The sequence below is a fragment of the Macroventuria anomochaeta genome (genome assembly GCF_010093625.1).
Source record: "Macroventuria anomochaeta strain CBS 525.71 unplaced genomic scaffold BU25scaffold_7, whole genome shotgun sequence".
Classification (NCBI taxonomy): Eukaryota; Fungi; Ascomycota; class Dothideomycetes; order Pleosporales; family Didymellaceae; genus Macroventuria; species Macroventuria anomochaeta.
In genome coordinates, this window is record NW_022985368.1 from 874,740 (window position 1) to 890,536 (window position 15,797).

At 50.9% G+C, this 15,797-nt stretch overlaps 4 protein-coding genes across 4 annotated transcripts; 2 read left to right on the forward strand and 2 right to left on the reverse strand.

Moving 5' to 3' along the window:
* Positions 1 to 543: 543 nt before the first annotated feature.
* Positions 544 to 2,348, forward strand: BU25DRAFT_484760 (cytochrome P450; the record flags this gene model as incomplete). Its single annotated transcript, XM_033711207.1, has 4 exons — positions 544 to 1,082; positions 1,131 to 1,274; positions 1,331 to 1,430; positions 1,500 to 2,348. The coding sequence occupies 4 exons, from the start codon at positions 544 to 546 to the stop codon at positions 2,346 to 2,348; spliced, it is 1,632 nt and encodes a 543-aa protein (XP_033564733.1).
* A 535-nt stretch (positions 2,349 to 2,883) lies between these two features.
* Positions 2,884 to 5,272, reverse strand: BU25DRAFT_489279 (MFS gliotoxin efflux transporter glia). The gene is made up of 2 exons (XM_033711412.1): positions 3,438 to 5,272; positions 2,884 to 3,384 (listed from the first exon to the last, which is right to left on the reverse strand). The coding sequence occupies exons 1-2, from the start codon at positions 4,774 to 4,776 to the stop codon at positions 3,056 to 3,058; spliced, it is 1,668 nt and encodes a 555-aa protein (XP_033564734.1). The 5' UTR covers positions 4,777 to 5,272; the 3' UTR covers positions 2,884 to 3,055.
* A 935-nt stretch (positions 5,273 to 6,207) lies between these two features.
* Positions 6,208 to 8,492, forward strand: BU25DRAFT_335593 (uncharacterized protein; the record flags this gene model as incomplete). Its single annotated transcript, XM_033702589.1, has 3 exons — positions 6,208 to 7,097; positions 7,154 to 7,232; positions 7,398 to 8,492. 3 exons carry the CDS (start codon positions 6,208 to 6,210, stop codon positions 8,490 to 8,492), a joined length of 2,064 nt encoding a protein of 687 aa, XP_033564735.1.
* Positions 8,493 to 10,572: 2,080 nt separating this feature from the next.
* Positions 10,573 to 13,256, reverse strand: BU25DRAFT_259623 (uncharacterized protein). Its single transcript, XM_033701712.1, has one exon. The coding sequence runs from the start codon at positions 13,135 to 13,137 to the stop codon at positions 10,843 to 10,845; it is 2,295 nt and encodes a 764-aa protein (XP_033564736.1). The 5' UTR covers positions 13,138 to 13,256; the 3' UTR covers positions 10,573 to 10,842.
* Between the last annotated feature and the right edge of the window lie 2,541 nt (positions 13,257 to 15,797).

Consider the following 15,797-nt stretch of genomic DNA (forward strand, 5'->3'; position numbering starts at 1 on the left):
TGTTGTTTGACCTATACCATATCATCTCCCGTGAGTTTACCAATCCGCTCAGGCCCCTGGCATCTAATTGTACGAGATGTTGCTCTAATTTCGTTTCTTCGCCGTCCTTCCTAAAATGGGCAAGCGTTAGCATATTTACCGCAGGCTTTCACGTCTGATGGAAAACGGCTAAAATCTGCAGAGACGAGCGAACGACCAACAGACTGCGAGGTCCTCCAGGCCTACCTATCACATCGTTTTTGTAGATCGGAGACGTTTTCCTTGTATGCGCCAGGGATCTGCAGTCATTTCAGCCCGCAGAGATAGCTGAATCTCACGTCAGCATCCACACCCGCAGAGCCGCACCGCGACAACGTTATTGGTTGAACATTGTGGAGTCCTCCGAGAAAGCGTTTTTCGGTGCTTCGACCGAAACCACTCCACTGCGCCGAATCGGATTCGGGGTAAGCACGAAGAGTTCGGGAATGGCGTGGAGAAAATTCCACTCGCGAAAGTTGGCAAATACCTTCACTGCGTAGCCTCATCTTTGCGACTATCATCAAGATGATTACGCATACGATTGTGGCCGTCATAGCTGCATTTACAGTTTGTTTGTTTGTTTCTCCAATCCCGGAGGTCCCGACCGAAGCATACGTTTTGCCATATGTTATCGCAAACGGTCTTTTAAGCTGGTTCTTTTCCAGGGGAAGCTCATTCACGACCTCATTTACTTCTCTTATCACTATCAATGCGGCCTTTATTCTCACCTCTACACTCACCACAATCATTCGCCGACTGTATTTCTCGCCACTCAGCAGGTACCCGGGACCCAAATTAGCAGCCGTATCTGGACTGTGGAATGCGAATGAGGCCCGTCTCGGCCGTACTCCAAGAACTCACAAGGCACTCCATGAACGATTCGACAGCGATGTTGTTCGGATCGGACCAAATGAGCTATCAATTCGTAATGTCGGCGCGATCGATCAGTTCTACGGAGGGAAGTACATCAGAGGCAATTTCAGTCAAGTTTTCAATCTCCAGGGAGGACAAAACGTTGCGAGCTTGAGAGATCATAAGATACATGGGGCTTGGAGGCGGATCTGGTAAGTCTAAGCGAACCTCCAAATCGTTCTTCCATCTCATGCGCACAGGGGACGGGCCTTCGCTGGATCCGAGATACTGCGTTACACACAGAGACTGCATGTACACACGAGCAGAACTGTTGAGAAGCTGCGAAGGTTGTCTGGCAAGCCTGTAGAGTGTGGTCATCTATTGGATGCTCTAGCGTTTGACATGTACGTAGAACCACTTTGCAACTAGGACTTAACAGCGTCTAACTCTTTCAAAATAGCATTTTAGACTTAGCATTCTCTCAAGATTATGGACTACAAAAAGGCAAAGGCGACTTCAAGCCCGTGGAACTGATTCATAACTTTTTGGGGCTCATGCAGGTATGCCGCCCGGGACTTGCAGCCTTTGGGACCTTGATGAATTCATTGCTGACAGTCCTCCTAATATAGGTTGTGGGGCACCTCCCACACGCTCAGCAAGTTTTGCGCTATCTTCCCATGGATCCTGACGGCGTACTGTTCGACCAGATAGGAGAGGGAATATTCGCGAAGAGGCAGACACTGAAGACCCCACGCGAAGATATCTTTGAACATTTAGGGAAACCAGACCGAGAAACTGGTATAAAAATGTCGAACAAGGATATCAAGATGCATATACCTATCACCATGACCGTCGGCGCCCACTCCATAAGTACAACCTTGACCCGGACCTTCGCCGCGTTGGCATCTCAACCAGACATTCAAGCCCGCATCCGTCAAGAGCTTGGAGATACCTTGGGTGAGAACGAAGTAATGTCGAGCAAGACGCTTAGAGGTGCAAGATACCTGGAAGCGGTGGTAAAAGAGGGGTTGCGGATGTTCTCCCCTCTTCATGGAGGTACGCCAGCTATCTCTCCCAAAGGCGGCATAACACTCGACACGGGCGACTTCATTCCCGAGCATACGCAGATCTGGATCGGTCAGCACGTTATGATGTCCGACGAGAAGTACTTTCCTAGGGCTGGCGAGTTCTTGCCGCAACGGTGGTTGATACAAGAGGGTAGCAAAGAAGGAGACATGACAAACTTGGTGAAGGATAAGAGGGCTTGGATTCCTTTTGGATACGGAACGCATGCATGTGGAGGGAGAGCACTGGCGATGGAAGAGATGAAAGTGACTGTTGCACGCATTGTAAGAGATTTTGACATTTCTTTCAGGCAGCCGCAGTTTGATTATGACAGTTGGGCGGACAGCTGGAAGGATCTGTTCCTTACAGTTATCGAGAAGATTGATCTTAGATTCGTACCACGAACAGTATGAGGTTTGTCATAGAATGGAAGGAAAGCCATCTAAAACACACACCTCTATCGAAGCAAGCAAAGCTGAGACAACTGAGCTTTCGCTACCTATACCGACACTTTTACTATCTTCCAGGCTCCAGGATAGTTTGGGGAGGCCGGAGGTATTCACGGAGGCGTGGGAAGGTTTGGTAAGGCGCTGGAGAGGTAAGTCGACAAAAAGTGTAACAAGTTACAAACTCGCCACACATGATTAGCCATGGACTCTGAATGAATTAGGATGAGCATTTGCATACAGACGAATTGACGAAGTGGGTGGTGGTCATGGTCTTGGAGTGTGTGGTGCAAGAAGTACATAGAGGTAGATCAGAGTGCTCGGTTGCAGGGCTGGTCATTCACCAGAAATCGTACATCCACTCACCGAAAACCTTCAACTAATACTAAACCGGATGAATCTACACATGATATGTTGAGACAGTATTCTTAGAAGTTATTTCCAGGTGCGCAAGTACAGAAAGAGCATTGAATGAGGCGTGAAAAAGACTCAACATGCGTAGGCTATCTCTTGGTATTGGTGGATATATATTACAAGAACGTAAGTGGGAAGTTTGGAACATCGCGACATTTTGTACTCCACCACGGATGACTGATCATCTAATCATGTGGCTTGATAGACACATCGACCTCAGGAAATCGGCATCCTACATTTTCCTTCCAACTCTTGGAACTCTAGACACTGGGTTCCAACTCTACATCCCCCTTCTTCTCGGCAGCGTGATCATGAAGCCTCCGGAACGGAATGACCAATGCAATCAGTACCGTCAACGCGCATGTAGCCAGCGAGAAGGCAAAGACCGCTTTGATGCCAACCATGTAAGCATCGAGCACCGCAGCCAGGTCCTCGCCCTGGAAGACATGCTGGATCTCGGATGCGCCAGTGCTGATGACCTGGCCGACGTTGAAAGTGGGATGGGAGACCCTTAAAGTATCCAGCATCCTGTTGGTGAACAGGGACCCCGCGATCAGGATGAAGTAAGTTCCACTAATAGCTTGCATCACTAAAGAAGGTTAACGTCAGATACCACGAGATTGACTTAAGGACAGCACTTACTCAGAATGAGACCAGACGAACTAGCCATGTCTTCAGGTTTTGACAGACCTTGCACCGCTGTCATGGGAATTTGGTTGCCGAAACCAAGACCGAAACCAAAGAGAATTTGCGGGCCAACGTATCGGGCCAGCGAGGAGTCGACTTCCAGAGTGTAGAAGAGGGCCATCCCGGCTGTCGATAAAATGCCACTGAGCAACTCGTATGGCTGCAGATACCGCGTCTTTCCTATTATCGCACCACTGGCGACCGCTCCTAAAGCAAAGAAGGCCAAGAATGGAAGCAAATGAATTCCACTCTTGATCGCGGACATGCCATGAACGGACTGAAAATAGATGGGTAGGTAGAAGATAACCTGGTAGTTGGCCGCATTTGTGAAGAAGGCGAACAGCGCGTTCGACCATGTAAGACGTGGTTTGAGTATGGCGAGAGGGACTATAGCGCGTGCGCCCTGGAAGAACTCAATCACGAAAAAGATGATCGTGAAGACAGGCCAGAGGACCAATAGCGCGATGGTAGATCCTGAACTCCATGCGTGGGTCTGGCCGCCTTGTTGCAAAGCGAGAGCCAGGCAAACAAGTGAGGCCAACAGGAAGACAAAGCCAGGCACGTCGAGCTGTAGTAGGATCTCCTTCCAAGTGGCGGGGGCTGGCTTTGCATGCTTGGGCATGTGGATGAAGAACACCACTAGCGCAATGATTGGTGCTCCCAATGGCAAGTTGATCCAGAAACACCACCGCCAAGATACTCCGCTGGTGAAAGCACCGCCGACCAGAGGTCCAAGAATAGTGGCGATAACGAAGATCCCCGTCCAGATGCCGATAAGCATAGGATGCTTCTTTGGATGAGAGACGAGGTTGATCAAGATAACAGAGCCGCTCAGTGTGCCAGCGATGCCCCAGCCTTGAATTGCTCGTCCCACAGTCACAGATGCACTGTTTGGAGCGGCGGCGGAAACAACACTTCCAACCAGGACAATGAAAATGGCGACAAGGTAGGCTACTTTGACGTTCAGGTACTTGAACACCTTGCCCCACATTGACGAGACTGAAGCGACGACCAGGAAGGTAGCACACCCGTACCATCCAATGTCCTGAACGCGGTGGAACTTGTCAGTGATGCCAGGGATGGCGGTCGAGATGATACCGAGTTCGAGACCGACGAGGAATGTGCTCATTCCGATGGCGAGCATGAACAGGACCAGTTTGAGTCCCGATGCGTAGTCTTTTGGCTCCTCGTCGGTCGCCGGTGACAGGCCATGGTCGCCATCTGCAATCACCTCTTTCTCGCCAAGCTGATGGTCAGAGGAGGTGTCTGGAGAAGGGGGGTCGGTTTCCTGCATCTTTGGTGGCTGCTTCTGTGTTCAAGGCGGTGTATGAAGCGACTCAAGTGGGAGAGTTGAATGAGTTAATGTGGTTGAAGCAGTAGACGTGTTTCAAACAATTCTCATTGTTATAGAGGTGAGTGAGTAGTGAGTGCGAAAAGGGAAAAGAAACAAGGCGGACTAAGGTCATGTCGCCCGAACCAAGCGCCAAGCGCCGGGCGGAGAAAAGAGAGAGAGAGAGACAGAGAGCTCGTTTGTCAGCATTTTCAACTCACTATTTGTTTGCGCAAATGCAAGTCGGTGGAAAGAACATGCAACGGCTGAGACTCACGGACGCAAGGTCTGACGTTTCGACCGCAAATTCATCACGTGATCTCGTATTCGGGCTCCGTTGCCACGAGTCGGCCGTGGCACCTTGAAGACAACCACAAGCCGTTTCAACGGACGCAAAGTCTGGTGTTTCCTCACCAGCTACTTGATAACATGAGTCGCGAAGGCCTTCAGGCACCTGTTCAGTAGACTTCTCTGGCGCAGAATCAGCACACAGAGGTTTGTTAGCCTTATTTATTTTGACAGCATTCCAGTCCTTTGTTTGATTCCGCAAACGCCAGCGGTTGAACAGTGAAGTGAGTTCGGCGGAAAGGAAAGAACAAGCAACGGCTGAATCCTCCGAAGACAGGGGACAGGGGTTATTGATCCGAAAACACGTGCAGTTCGGGTGGCGCGATACCACCGCGCCCTACTCTCGAGCAGCTATTCGTCATAACATCGCCAATTGCAGCTGCGAAGGCTTCAGGACCTAGATCAGCTGCTCCTGCACTTCGAGCGCCCTCTCATACGGCACGCAATTGTTTTCCATTGATTTCACAGCGCCCACATCACACCCAGATCAGACTAGGCGGCCAGGTGTCAAGTGCGGGTTACCAGAGCGTCGGATCCCCGGTGTTTTCGACCGCGTTAATTTACGAGGGCCTCAGAAGTTGTGTGGGGGTATGGGATCTAAACCTGCCAAACACCTCAGCGACGGCCCTTGACCCTACGACACCCTGCGCAAGCCTTCAGGCCCTACTTTCAGCGAGTTTTCCGTTGATAGGCTCTTCATTCTAGCACGCGGATTTCGGCTGATCGGCAACTCCAATCGAGCCGCTGAGCTCCAAATCCCTTGAGATCAGGCAACAACCAGCGCACCAACGCACCAGCGCACCACTGCACTGTTGCATCTTGTTCTTTCATTCAACAGCACAGTAGGTCGGGCCATTATTATTCCTTTTGTACCACAGGTTGCCACATACGATTCGTCGAAAATCTGCAGGGGTAAGGAGACAGCAAAGTGACGAAACAAACTGCGGAGTGCTCCAGGCCTACCTATCACAGCGTCTCTTTGGAGCTAGTTATCATTCGTATGCGGCAGGAGGCTGTAGCACAGCTCTTGCATGACTCGCCCTCGCCATGTCTTCCTCCGATGATAGAGACTCGCATGTACATGTGCAATCGAAACGGCGGAGAGTACGGAAAGGAACCCACAGTTGCTGGGAGTGCAAGCGACGCAAGGTCAAGTGCTTGCTGGATCCGATCGATCACTCCATCTGCAACGGTTGTCGACGGAGGGGCACAAAATGCATCAGTCAAGAGTATCCCGATGATGCTACAGAACGTGCTTCCATCCTGAGAGAGGGAAGCTTGCATACGACACCGAGTGAAAATGGGCCCGAATCTGAATATCTTCCCACTCCACCGGAATCAGTACAACTGGCGGCTCCTTCACGATCGCTGACTTTCCAACAATCGCGACTTCCCGTGGGCATCTCATCAACAGCTCAAGATAAGCATGCAAGACTGTCTCAGTTCTTGTACCAGTCACTACCGTTGTCCCAGGATATGGAGATAATTTGTAATTCCCATACACATCCCTTTGTTCCCGTCTTAGCTCATGAGATGTTGACTGTACCGTACACCACGCTACAAAAAGATGGTTTACAAACACCTCAAAGCTTGTTGAAACGACCCGGGCCAACTTCTCATCCGGTTTTGATCGCCAGACACATGCTTCACGTAGCCATCTTCCTCCAACACGTTTTTCCAAGTCGAGGAGAACCGAAAGGGCTATCGGAAACACCACGCGCAATTAGAGACAGATTGAGCGACCTCGCCATCAGTCTTGTGACCAGCAACGACGAGCTTCTGGGTAGCATTGAAGGTCTGGAGTGCGTCATGCTGGAGAGCATGTATCAAGCGAATGTTGGCAATCTTCGAAGAAGCTGGGTGTCAGGTCGAAGAGCAATTGGAGTTGCGCAACTGATGGCTTTGGACCAAACCGAACATCGAAAACAGTACAAAGTGTACGTTGCGCCAGTGGAGAACTACCCTTGAGGCACCCACTAACATCTTACACCAGACTCGACCCTCAAACCGAACACCATCCGCAGCTCATGTGGTTCCGAATCATCTTCCTGAGCCGCCATCTGAGCCTCATGGTAAGTGGCTCCTCCCTCTCGCCCACGAGAGCTTCTGCCTGTGTTGCATTGAGCTTGCTGGTTAATCCCAGGCTGCTCAATGACCTTACAAGCAGCTGAAACATGGACCTGGAGGCTCTCGCTAGTGGTCCTTGGACGAACCGTTCGTATACTGACTGTCTGCAGTTAGGCCTACCCCAAGGCGTTCCCGACAGCGGCACCTTTTCCGGTGCTACTTTCGTCAACGATACTCCCACCGGCCGTCTAGAGCAAATCCACTGCATTCTCGCCTCGCGCATCCTCGATCGCAACGCAGCTAAATCGAGTGACTACGCTCTAACACGATCACTCGACTCCGAACTGCAAAAAGCAGCCCGAAATCTACCCAGCAGATGGTGGCTCGCACCAAACCTCGAAAGCATCACAGCAACCAACTCCGAAGCGTTGTTCTGGGACACTCGACGACTCTTCGCTCAGGTGCTACACTACAACCTGCTGAACCAGCTCCATCTCCCATATATGCTCCGGTCATCAATGGCAACCGAAAACCAGTACAGATACTCCATGTTCACCTGCGTCAACGCCTCGCGGGAACTACTGTCCCGGTTTATCACGCTCCGGGGTTTCAACCAGATAGCCTACAGCTGGAGCTGCCGAATTGTCGACTTCCTCGCCCTCATGGCTGCAATGTCCTTGCTACTAGCCCACCTCGATAGTCACGGTTCTGAAGATACACAAAGTCTCCTCGCCCACCAGTACATCACGGATCGCGCCATGATTGAACAAGCCCAAGAGCACATGGAGGAGATGAACCGACTCAACTCGGATGCTCTCAGTGCTGAGAGTGCAGATCTGTTGCGCCGACTGTTGGCCGTCCAAGCCGAATCGCTGGACGAAGGCGGCGGCTTCGCTCGAAGAGTGAGTGTGCATGATACTGCTGCCGAGGCGGGGTTGCCAGATACACTACTCGACGATTCGGTAGTCAGCGTACATGTCCCGTACTTTGGTGTCATCAAGATTGCTCGCGAGGGTGTGAGCAAGCAGGCTCCAGTCGATGTGAGCACGATTACGACGCGTTCACAGGTTACGTCAGACAACACCAACCTTTCCGAATCATCGTTCTACGAGGTCCTACCGACTAATCCGATGCAGTATGAACAGACCCCTGAGCTTGCTGCTGGTGGAGCGGATTGGCCGTTTCAAGGAGTTGACATGGCGTTCTTTGACAGTCTAATGAGTACTGTAGGGAGCCAGGGAAACGATGCGTTTAGTAATCTGTAGATGCGAAATACTCTAGGCCGATCCATTACAGCGTGCCTTTGTGCGAAATGGATTCCCTTCGTATGCGCCAGGAAGCTGTCATCGTGCTCGGTTCTAATGTGTCGGAGTATGTCGAGAGAAGGAGGACTGCGCTGAATTGGCTGTATGGGCTGGGCAGAGCTACATATATATAGATAGCCGTACATGAGCTATCTCAACTTGTACTAGAGTAGCTCCGGTCAACGTTGTAGGCAGAATACGATGGGTATCGGGCAATGGAAATTGAGGTTCACTGAAGTTGAATTGAACTAAGTTGTGTGTTTAAATAGGGTGAGGACAGGGAGGTTTGACTGTGAAACTGTTATGCTACTGTAGCTAACCCTAATCCATCGACACAATAGTCCTACATTATCGTTTACCATAGCTATAAGTATTTTACAGCGGTCCACACCGCTACATAAAAGAAGACTATCAGTCTCTCGTTGGTGAACAGACAAGGAACATCCTTGATTGGTCTTAGATCCAACTTGATCAACATCTTCTTTAGATGCTCCGAGAAGTGGAGGAACTCGGGTAGCACCTTTGCTCTCCCCCGAAAATGGCTTGACTTCTGCCTCTCGATGTCTTCTTCTGCATCATTGACCCGCGCTTGCTTCATGTTTTAAGTGGAGGACAATGCATACTCGTTGACGCACAGACTTCGAACCATATGCCGATGAGTCCTCAAACCATGGACATCGGCCTGGTCACATCATTCGGAGGAAGTTGTCTCACACGCTAGCGGCCATGTCTCGACCGAGAGCCGACCGTTATACCGCAAGTGAAGCCTTAACAACAGAGGACGATGCAGATAGAGATCCCAGAATCGACTCCGAAGAAACAGTGGCAAAAGGGTCGGACTGACTCAGCCCTGCAACCAACCTGAGATGCTATTAAAAGCGCATCAGCAGCTACTACCATACTTCCGTCAAGGCACAACGCCCATTCCGGCAAACGCGCCGCACGGGAAGAGACTGGAGCACGGTTCCTAAAAAATTTTTACCAAGTCCTGACACATTCCGATCAAAGTCGACACAGATAAGCAAAGATCCGGGGCGAGAGTGTCGCATATCACCGGCAAGGTCAAGTTCCCTGTGTGGTCCAAATGCTGGTTCTACAGCTTCTCAAAACGTCTTCGAAACCAGCGACCTTTCTTCCTACTTCAAACTCAACTCTGATACTGTCGGGGAGCGTGGACAGTACGCACGTGGGATGAACTGAAGGATTGAACTGAGGTTGTATTGGGTGAAGCTACAAACAGTATGTATAGGTGAGTAGCTGTAAACAACGCTAGTGTGACGTGGCAGTCACTCTCATTGCAGGTGAGGTACGACAGGCAGGAGCAACCTAACCGTGACACACCCTAAACCGTGACAGATACTGTGGTGGCGCATGTGCGGTCCCTGAGACCGCAGCCCTCAGCAACAGCATCGATACCAGGCTTGGAGCCCTTCGGTGCGGAGTATCGAACTGTTCACTGGATCCAGTGAACACAAGAGTACTGGTTGCTTGTTGGGTTTCGGGACCGCGATTCCGCGTCCGTTCCGCGCATTGGACGAAACAGAACATCTCGAACGCCCGAACCAGAGTTCCACATTTCGCGGCATGCCCCTCATCCTGAATTTAGCAATGCTGAAGACAGCAGCAGCGAAGAGAGCGACAATCAAACTGTCGGTCAACTCCGCGCTCGATCCACACGTGAACCCTGGAACAAGTCCCGACGATTTCCGTCTCCTCTCTTACAGAGACAAGGAGGAGATGACCTGAGACGAGATATTCAAGCGTTTTTCTAACCGATCAGCAGGCGCTGTGAAGATAAACTATTACAATTTGCTCAAGGAAAGGAGGTCGTAGTATAAGTTTAGGATTGAACACTGTTGCGAGTGGCATCAGAAACATGGAGAGCAAAACATGTAGACGAACACCCAACGCCAGCTTGTCTTCCAATGTCATGTTCCTGATTAGCCTTTTTTGTGCCTCCTTGGAGTCCACCTTCTGCATCAGCCATCTGATCTTGTTCCGACCAGAGCCCCTTCTTATCAGTGCAGCAGGCCAAGATGTATCAATCCAGGTAGGCCGCTCAGACGCTGCCAGAATTTAATTGCAGAAGCAGTTCCAAGCATTAGAAGTTAAGGTATCCTGCAGAGGTGAAGCGCATCGAGCTGGTATGCTTGAAACCAAGTCATCGCAATCATTTGCAATTGACAGACTCGCGCGTCTTGTGAGGGGAGCAAGTGGTAACGCATTGACACCAGAGAGCAGCGCAACATCGATATTCCCCAATCCATCCGCTTCGAGTCTGGTTCAAGCTATGCTGTCCAGAAACAACCTGTCAACGCAGTCGGTGCAGTTCGTTGGCCGCATGACGTCTCTCTCGCACGAACATGTTTCCGTCCTCTGGTACCTTGGCTGCGTCTGTGCTTGACTTTGTCGTGTTCTTTTGATTGCCAGTAATGGCAGTAAGGACACGACGCGATTGAGGAACTCGCGCCCGCTCAAAGTCAATCACCATCAACTGGCGTCTATCCTCGTCCCACAACATGTTCCGCGGCTCGAGATCTGTATGCAGAACCCCGAGGCTGTGTATGGCCTCGACGGACCTAGCAAGTTGCTGGGCAATGAGCAGCTTGTCTTTGCCAGTCTGCAGCTTGTCGAGGCGTTTGCCTCCGTAGCTGAGGAACATCATGTGTTCCAGCTCAGCGATGCCATCGTAACGATAAGGCACTTCCATGTCAATGCTACCCAGACACACTGGTATATGCGTGCCTTGTATTGGGCGAAGTTGTCTGTAGATAGCAGCCTCCTGCTCGAGACAATGCACGAAGTAGACAGGGGTAGCTTTGGCAACTACGGTGTACCCGTGAGACACCAGCCGTACCCGGAAGGGAACACCACACGCTCCATGGATGCCTATGAGCTCACAGTTGCTGTCTAGATCCTTGGAAAGCTGCTGGCGGATGCGCTTGAGGAAGGTCGATACACGAATTCGGTGACAGTCGTTGCCATGCTCCTTCACATTCGGGCACAACTGGTCAAGCGGACCACCATTTACGAGGCCAAGCAGGCACTTCTGAGTGCAGTACTGCCCAGCCTGTCCCGTGTGGCGCGACTTACGGCTCGACGTGGATTTGCCTGCGGGCTGTGTGTAGGACAGATTTTGTGATCCCACCACCGGCTGTCGGCTGGGCGTGTCCACGTCAGGCTCTTCGTCGCTAGAGTCAGGGCGGCTTCGAGTGTTCGCATAATCTGGCGAGCGGGCGCGCGCAGGTCTTCGCCGAAGTCGAACAGGCGACATACGGAGGAAACTTGGGTCTTGGGGTGGTCGGTATTCAGACGACGGCGCCTCATCTGATGGAAGCTCGTCAAGCAGCTCGTCAAACACGACCTCCCAGCTTTTCAGTTGAGCAAAGGCGTCATCTCGCCACTTTTGGCTCCGAGGAGGGGTCTTCATCGCTTGTAGAGTGAACGCCAACATCTGTCCAACGGCGGTGAGGTGGAGGCGATTCGGGCCGTCTGAGTCTTGTGCCCAACCGGTCGTGTCCCCTACATCACCTTTTGCGACAGAAAGGAAGTAGTAGACAGTCGTGGGGTCATGGGGGACGCGCAGGAAAATACTCGCTTCGCCAGTGCACACGCATCCGTATTCCACGCCAGTTTGGATCATATAGCTGTAGGCCTGCGTGATCACCGCAGCCATCAGCCGGCGGAAGTAGTCTCGAGAGCTTTCGTTCTCGCGGCCTTGGACGACGTCGTCGAGGTCCATATCATCCAAACCTTCGTAGATGTAGCCCAGTGGGATCTTATGCGGCGCTTTGTACTCCATGACGAAGGCGGCGACGCGTTTGTTGTCACCCGTGTTGTAAACGCAGAATTGGTCGGCTCGAGCGCGGGCAGGTTGTGACTTCTCGTTCCGGGCGGTGTCTGCGAGGTTCGACGGGGCTGATGGGCTAGCCTTTGCTTGCAGGCGCGGTGACCGTCGTCGCTGAGTGCCAGATACCGACAGCCGCTGCATAGACTCCTCTATTCCGTCCTCCGGGCTGAGAGTATTGGCGTGGTTCTCGAACTTTACACCGCCGCACAGGCCGAACTTTCGTCTGAGGCTTTGGTCGCCGTGCATCTCTCTGATGATCTGAGACACAGGGTCATCGATCGTCGTTCGTTGGAAGACATGCAGGTCCAGCTCGGAGCCCAGCATTCTTTGCTGGAGACCCCGTCCAATACCGCTCAGGGTGTGCAGCGAATTAAAGAGCTGCTTCGTAACAAAGTCTGAGCTCATCAGATCATCCCATACCTCCTCCTGCTGAGAGGCGAAGTCTGTCCATGCACGGAGCCGCTCGGGTCGGGGTTTGTTCTTTGCGTTTGCAGGATCGCCTCGCGTTGACAAGTTCGCATCGGTCTGGATGACGAGATTTGAATGGAGGTAGACGTGGCAGCCGTCTAGAAACTCGGGTAAGGTCGTATCACGAGTTTTTTCTTCCGCAGTTTTTTGCGCCTGCTCTGCATTTTCGCGTTTGCGCTGTTCTTGCTCATAGGCATGCTCTGCTGCCTGGCGTCTGCTCTGCTCGTCTTTACGTTTGCGCTGCTCATCGAGAAACAGCTGCTTGTAATCGGGCGATTGGTCGGCCATGACGATGTGATAGTCGGATGCACACGTGGAGCACTGCGACTTATGAAGACGGTAATATAATGTACTGTTGCATCTGCAAGCGCAATAGCCAATACTCAAGCTCCAATGTCGATGGAAACTGATCAAAACAATGATGACGGGTGGACGTAAACAGACCGAGCACGGACCTCGCGCGATAAGGCGATAAGGCGACTTGCTGTTGCCGCTTAGCGAAGGGCTTAGCGCTGGTGCTTATGGTCTCCTTGGCATTCTATCAGGACACAGCAACACAAGACGTGACAACAGAGCCCAGACACCTCTTGAGCACAGTAGTTACAACATATATACACAACAGTCAATGATGGGTTTCCTGGTCAGTCCATTGCCAACCGACATTGTCTGTGATGTTGTAAGGGACACAACCAGAAGTGGAGGTGAACCCTCTTGCACCAAAGGGTCTCCATTAGGAGACCAAAGGGTGTCCAAAGAGACCCTGCTAAGCAAGGACACCTATTCTCAGGGTCTGTTGGTAGAATAGAACAACAGATAGAAAAATCGTAATGAAAGGGCAATAGAGACAAGCCGTAAGGGGTGGAGTCTAAAAGACAATATGCACGACTATATACACCAACCTATGCCAAAAGGCATGTGCAAGTTGAATCAACAGGATTCAGCTTGCATAGTTGATATTTATACAGGTGGAAAAGCATGACTGCGTGTTACAATCAGTGGTACACTAAGTAACACTGACAAGGATCGCTCTCACGCTAATGTAGGCAACAACAGAGCAGCGGCAAGTCTTGGTTAAGCTGAGACAGAAACAAGGCCGGCTGTCAGACTGCATATATGCTCTCACTGATCTCATGATCCAATGTACAGCAACAGAGCATGCAGAGCACCCTACATGAATGTTCTCACTGCTCTCACTGTGTTGTCAGATCACATAGACAGACAGATCACCATGTACAGTCATTCAAGTATATAGCATGTAGGAACACTGCCCTTATGGCATTGTGTTCAACCTTGTCAATTAAGTTTGTCATTGGATCTCAACCAACCTTTTGTAAGGGGCGAGCCGCTGAGGGCAATATGCGATGTAGAACTTGATGGATTTGATAAGGGGCAAGTCCCAGAGCGGTACTTGCAGAATTCTAATACTCCCGCTTCGGAGGTTGCAGGCCCGCTCCGGAGATTGTACGTCCGCTTCGGAGGTACCGAGGCCTGTGCTGTTGCCGAGGCGCTAACAATGGGCCTAGCCCATTACACCTTTGAGCTAGACAGATTGCCTGTACTACTCATTGTTACCCCAAGCTGTCGTTAGGCGTTTCACCCAGGCAACTTACCCTTACTGTTCCAGAACCAGAGCTCATCCTTGAGAACCAATCAAATAGTACTTACAAGCTTTGCTTAAAGTACAACTTCAACACTGTGCTGCTCCTAGGCTCTAAGCCTAGCCCACTGTCACGGTATCCTCTCCAGATCCCCTGACAATATCCGTGTCACGGTATCCTCTCCAAATCCCCTGACAATATCCGGATCCGCTCCGTACTGTCCCTGACCGTACGCACCAAATCCCCAGCGTCCTTACGCGCCTCCAAAGCGGACGTACAACCTCCGGTCACCTCCGGAGCGGGCCTGCAACCTCCGAAGCAGGAGTATTAGAATTCTGCAAGCCCCGCTCTGGGACTTGCAACCCCAATACCTATCCAACTCAGTTCCGATTATTAACCGGTAACCAAACGAACCCACACGTAAGTATATAGACTATTGCTGATAGAGTTCTGTTCGGTACACAACGTCTTGTACCTACTTAGATATCGTATGTAGTAATTGATTTAGACTCCTAGCGAGTCCTAAAGGGCCTACTCATAGCATCTTTGTGACACATACAGCGTCAATTTGAAGTACGCTGGCTTATCCAATCAGCTGCTAGTAAGATCGCTATTAGCGTCAATATATGGACTTCTTCCAACCATCTCAGCTTCTTGGGTGTTGTTGCTCACTTTGTGGATGCTGATTACAAGCAACAAGACCTCCTGATTGCTTTCAACAACCTTATGGGTGACCACACTGCCTCTGCACAGGCCTCAGCAATACTCAAAGTTGTCAGAGAGTATAACTTTGAGTCAAACTTCAACTGTTTCATAGGCAATAACGCCTCTAACAACAACAAGAAGCTTATCTACTACCTCAACAAACAGTCTAGTATCCTCTGCTTTGGTACTGAGCATTGAATCCGCTGTGCTGGTCATATTATCAACCTCACTGTCAAGGCCACATTGTATGGGTCAGGGGTTTCTAACTTCAAACAACAGCTTGCCCAGGCAGCTCCAATGGATCAATTTGACTTATATCAACAGCACAGCGTCGTTGGCAAGCTCCACAACTTTGTTACAGCTGTTTGCTGCTGTTACGATCCATGAACAACTCGCAATATCTGTTATACAAACCGAGATTGTACAAAAAGGACTGCAGTGGATACAACGTGGATCTCGTACACAAACAATTGTCACAGACCCATATACCGACCCACTTGCAGAGGACCCACGTCAACAATGATCAATAGGACACCGAGGACCGAGTATCGAGGTCACGTCGACAACGTTTGATTGGACCGAGTATCAAGTTACTGACGATACTCGATATGAGCAGTACAATCAATCCTCCTGTCAAGTATATAA

What these genes read in the sequence shown, in the direction of transcription:
- BU25DRAFT_259623 (XM_033701712.1), bottom strand. Translation starts at nt 13,137, where the DNA reads ATGGCCGACCAATCGCCCGATTACAAGCAGCTGTTTCTCGATGAGCAG.
- BU25DRAFT_489279 (XM_033711412.1), bottom strand. Translation starts at nt 4,776, where the DNA reads ATGCAGGAAACCGACCCCCCTTCTCCAGACACCTCCTCTGACCATCAG. An exon ending in TTCGTCTGGTCTCATTCTGA is followed by an intron (nt 3,385 to 3,437) that starts GTAAGTGCTGTC and finishes AACCTTCTTTAG; the next exon opens with TGATGCAAGCTATTAGTGGA.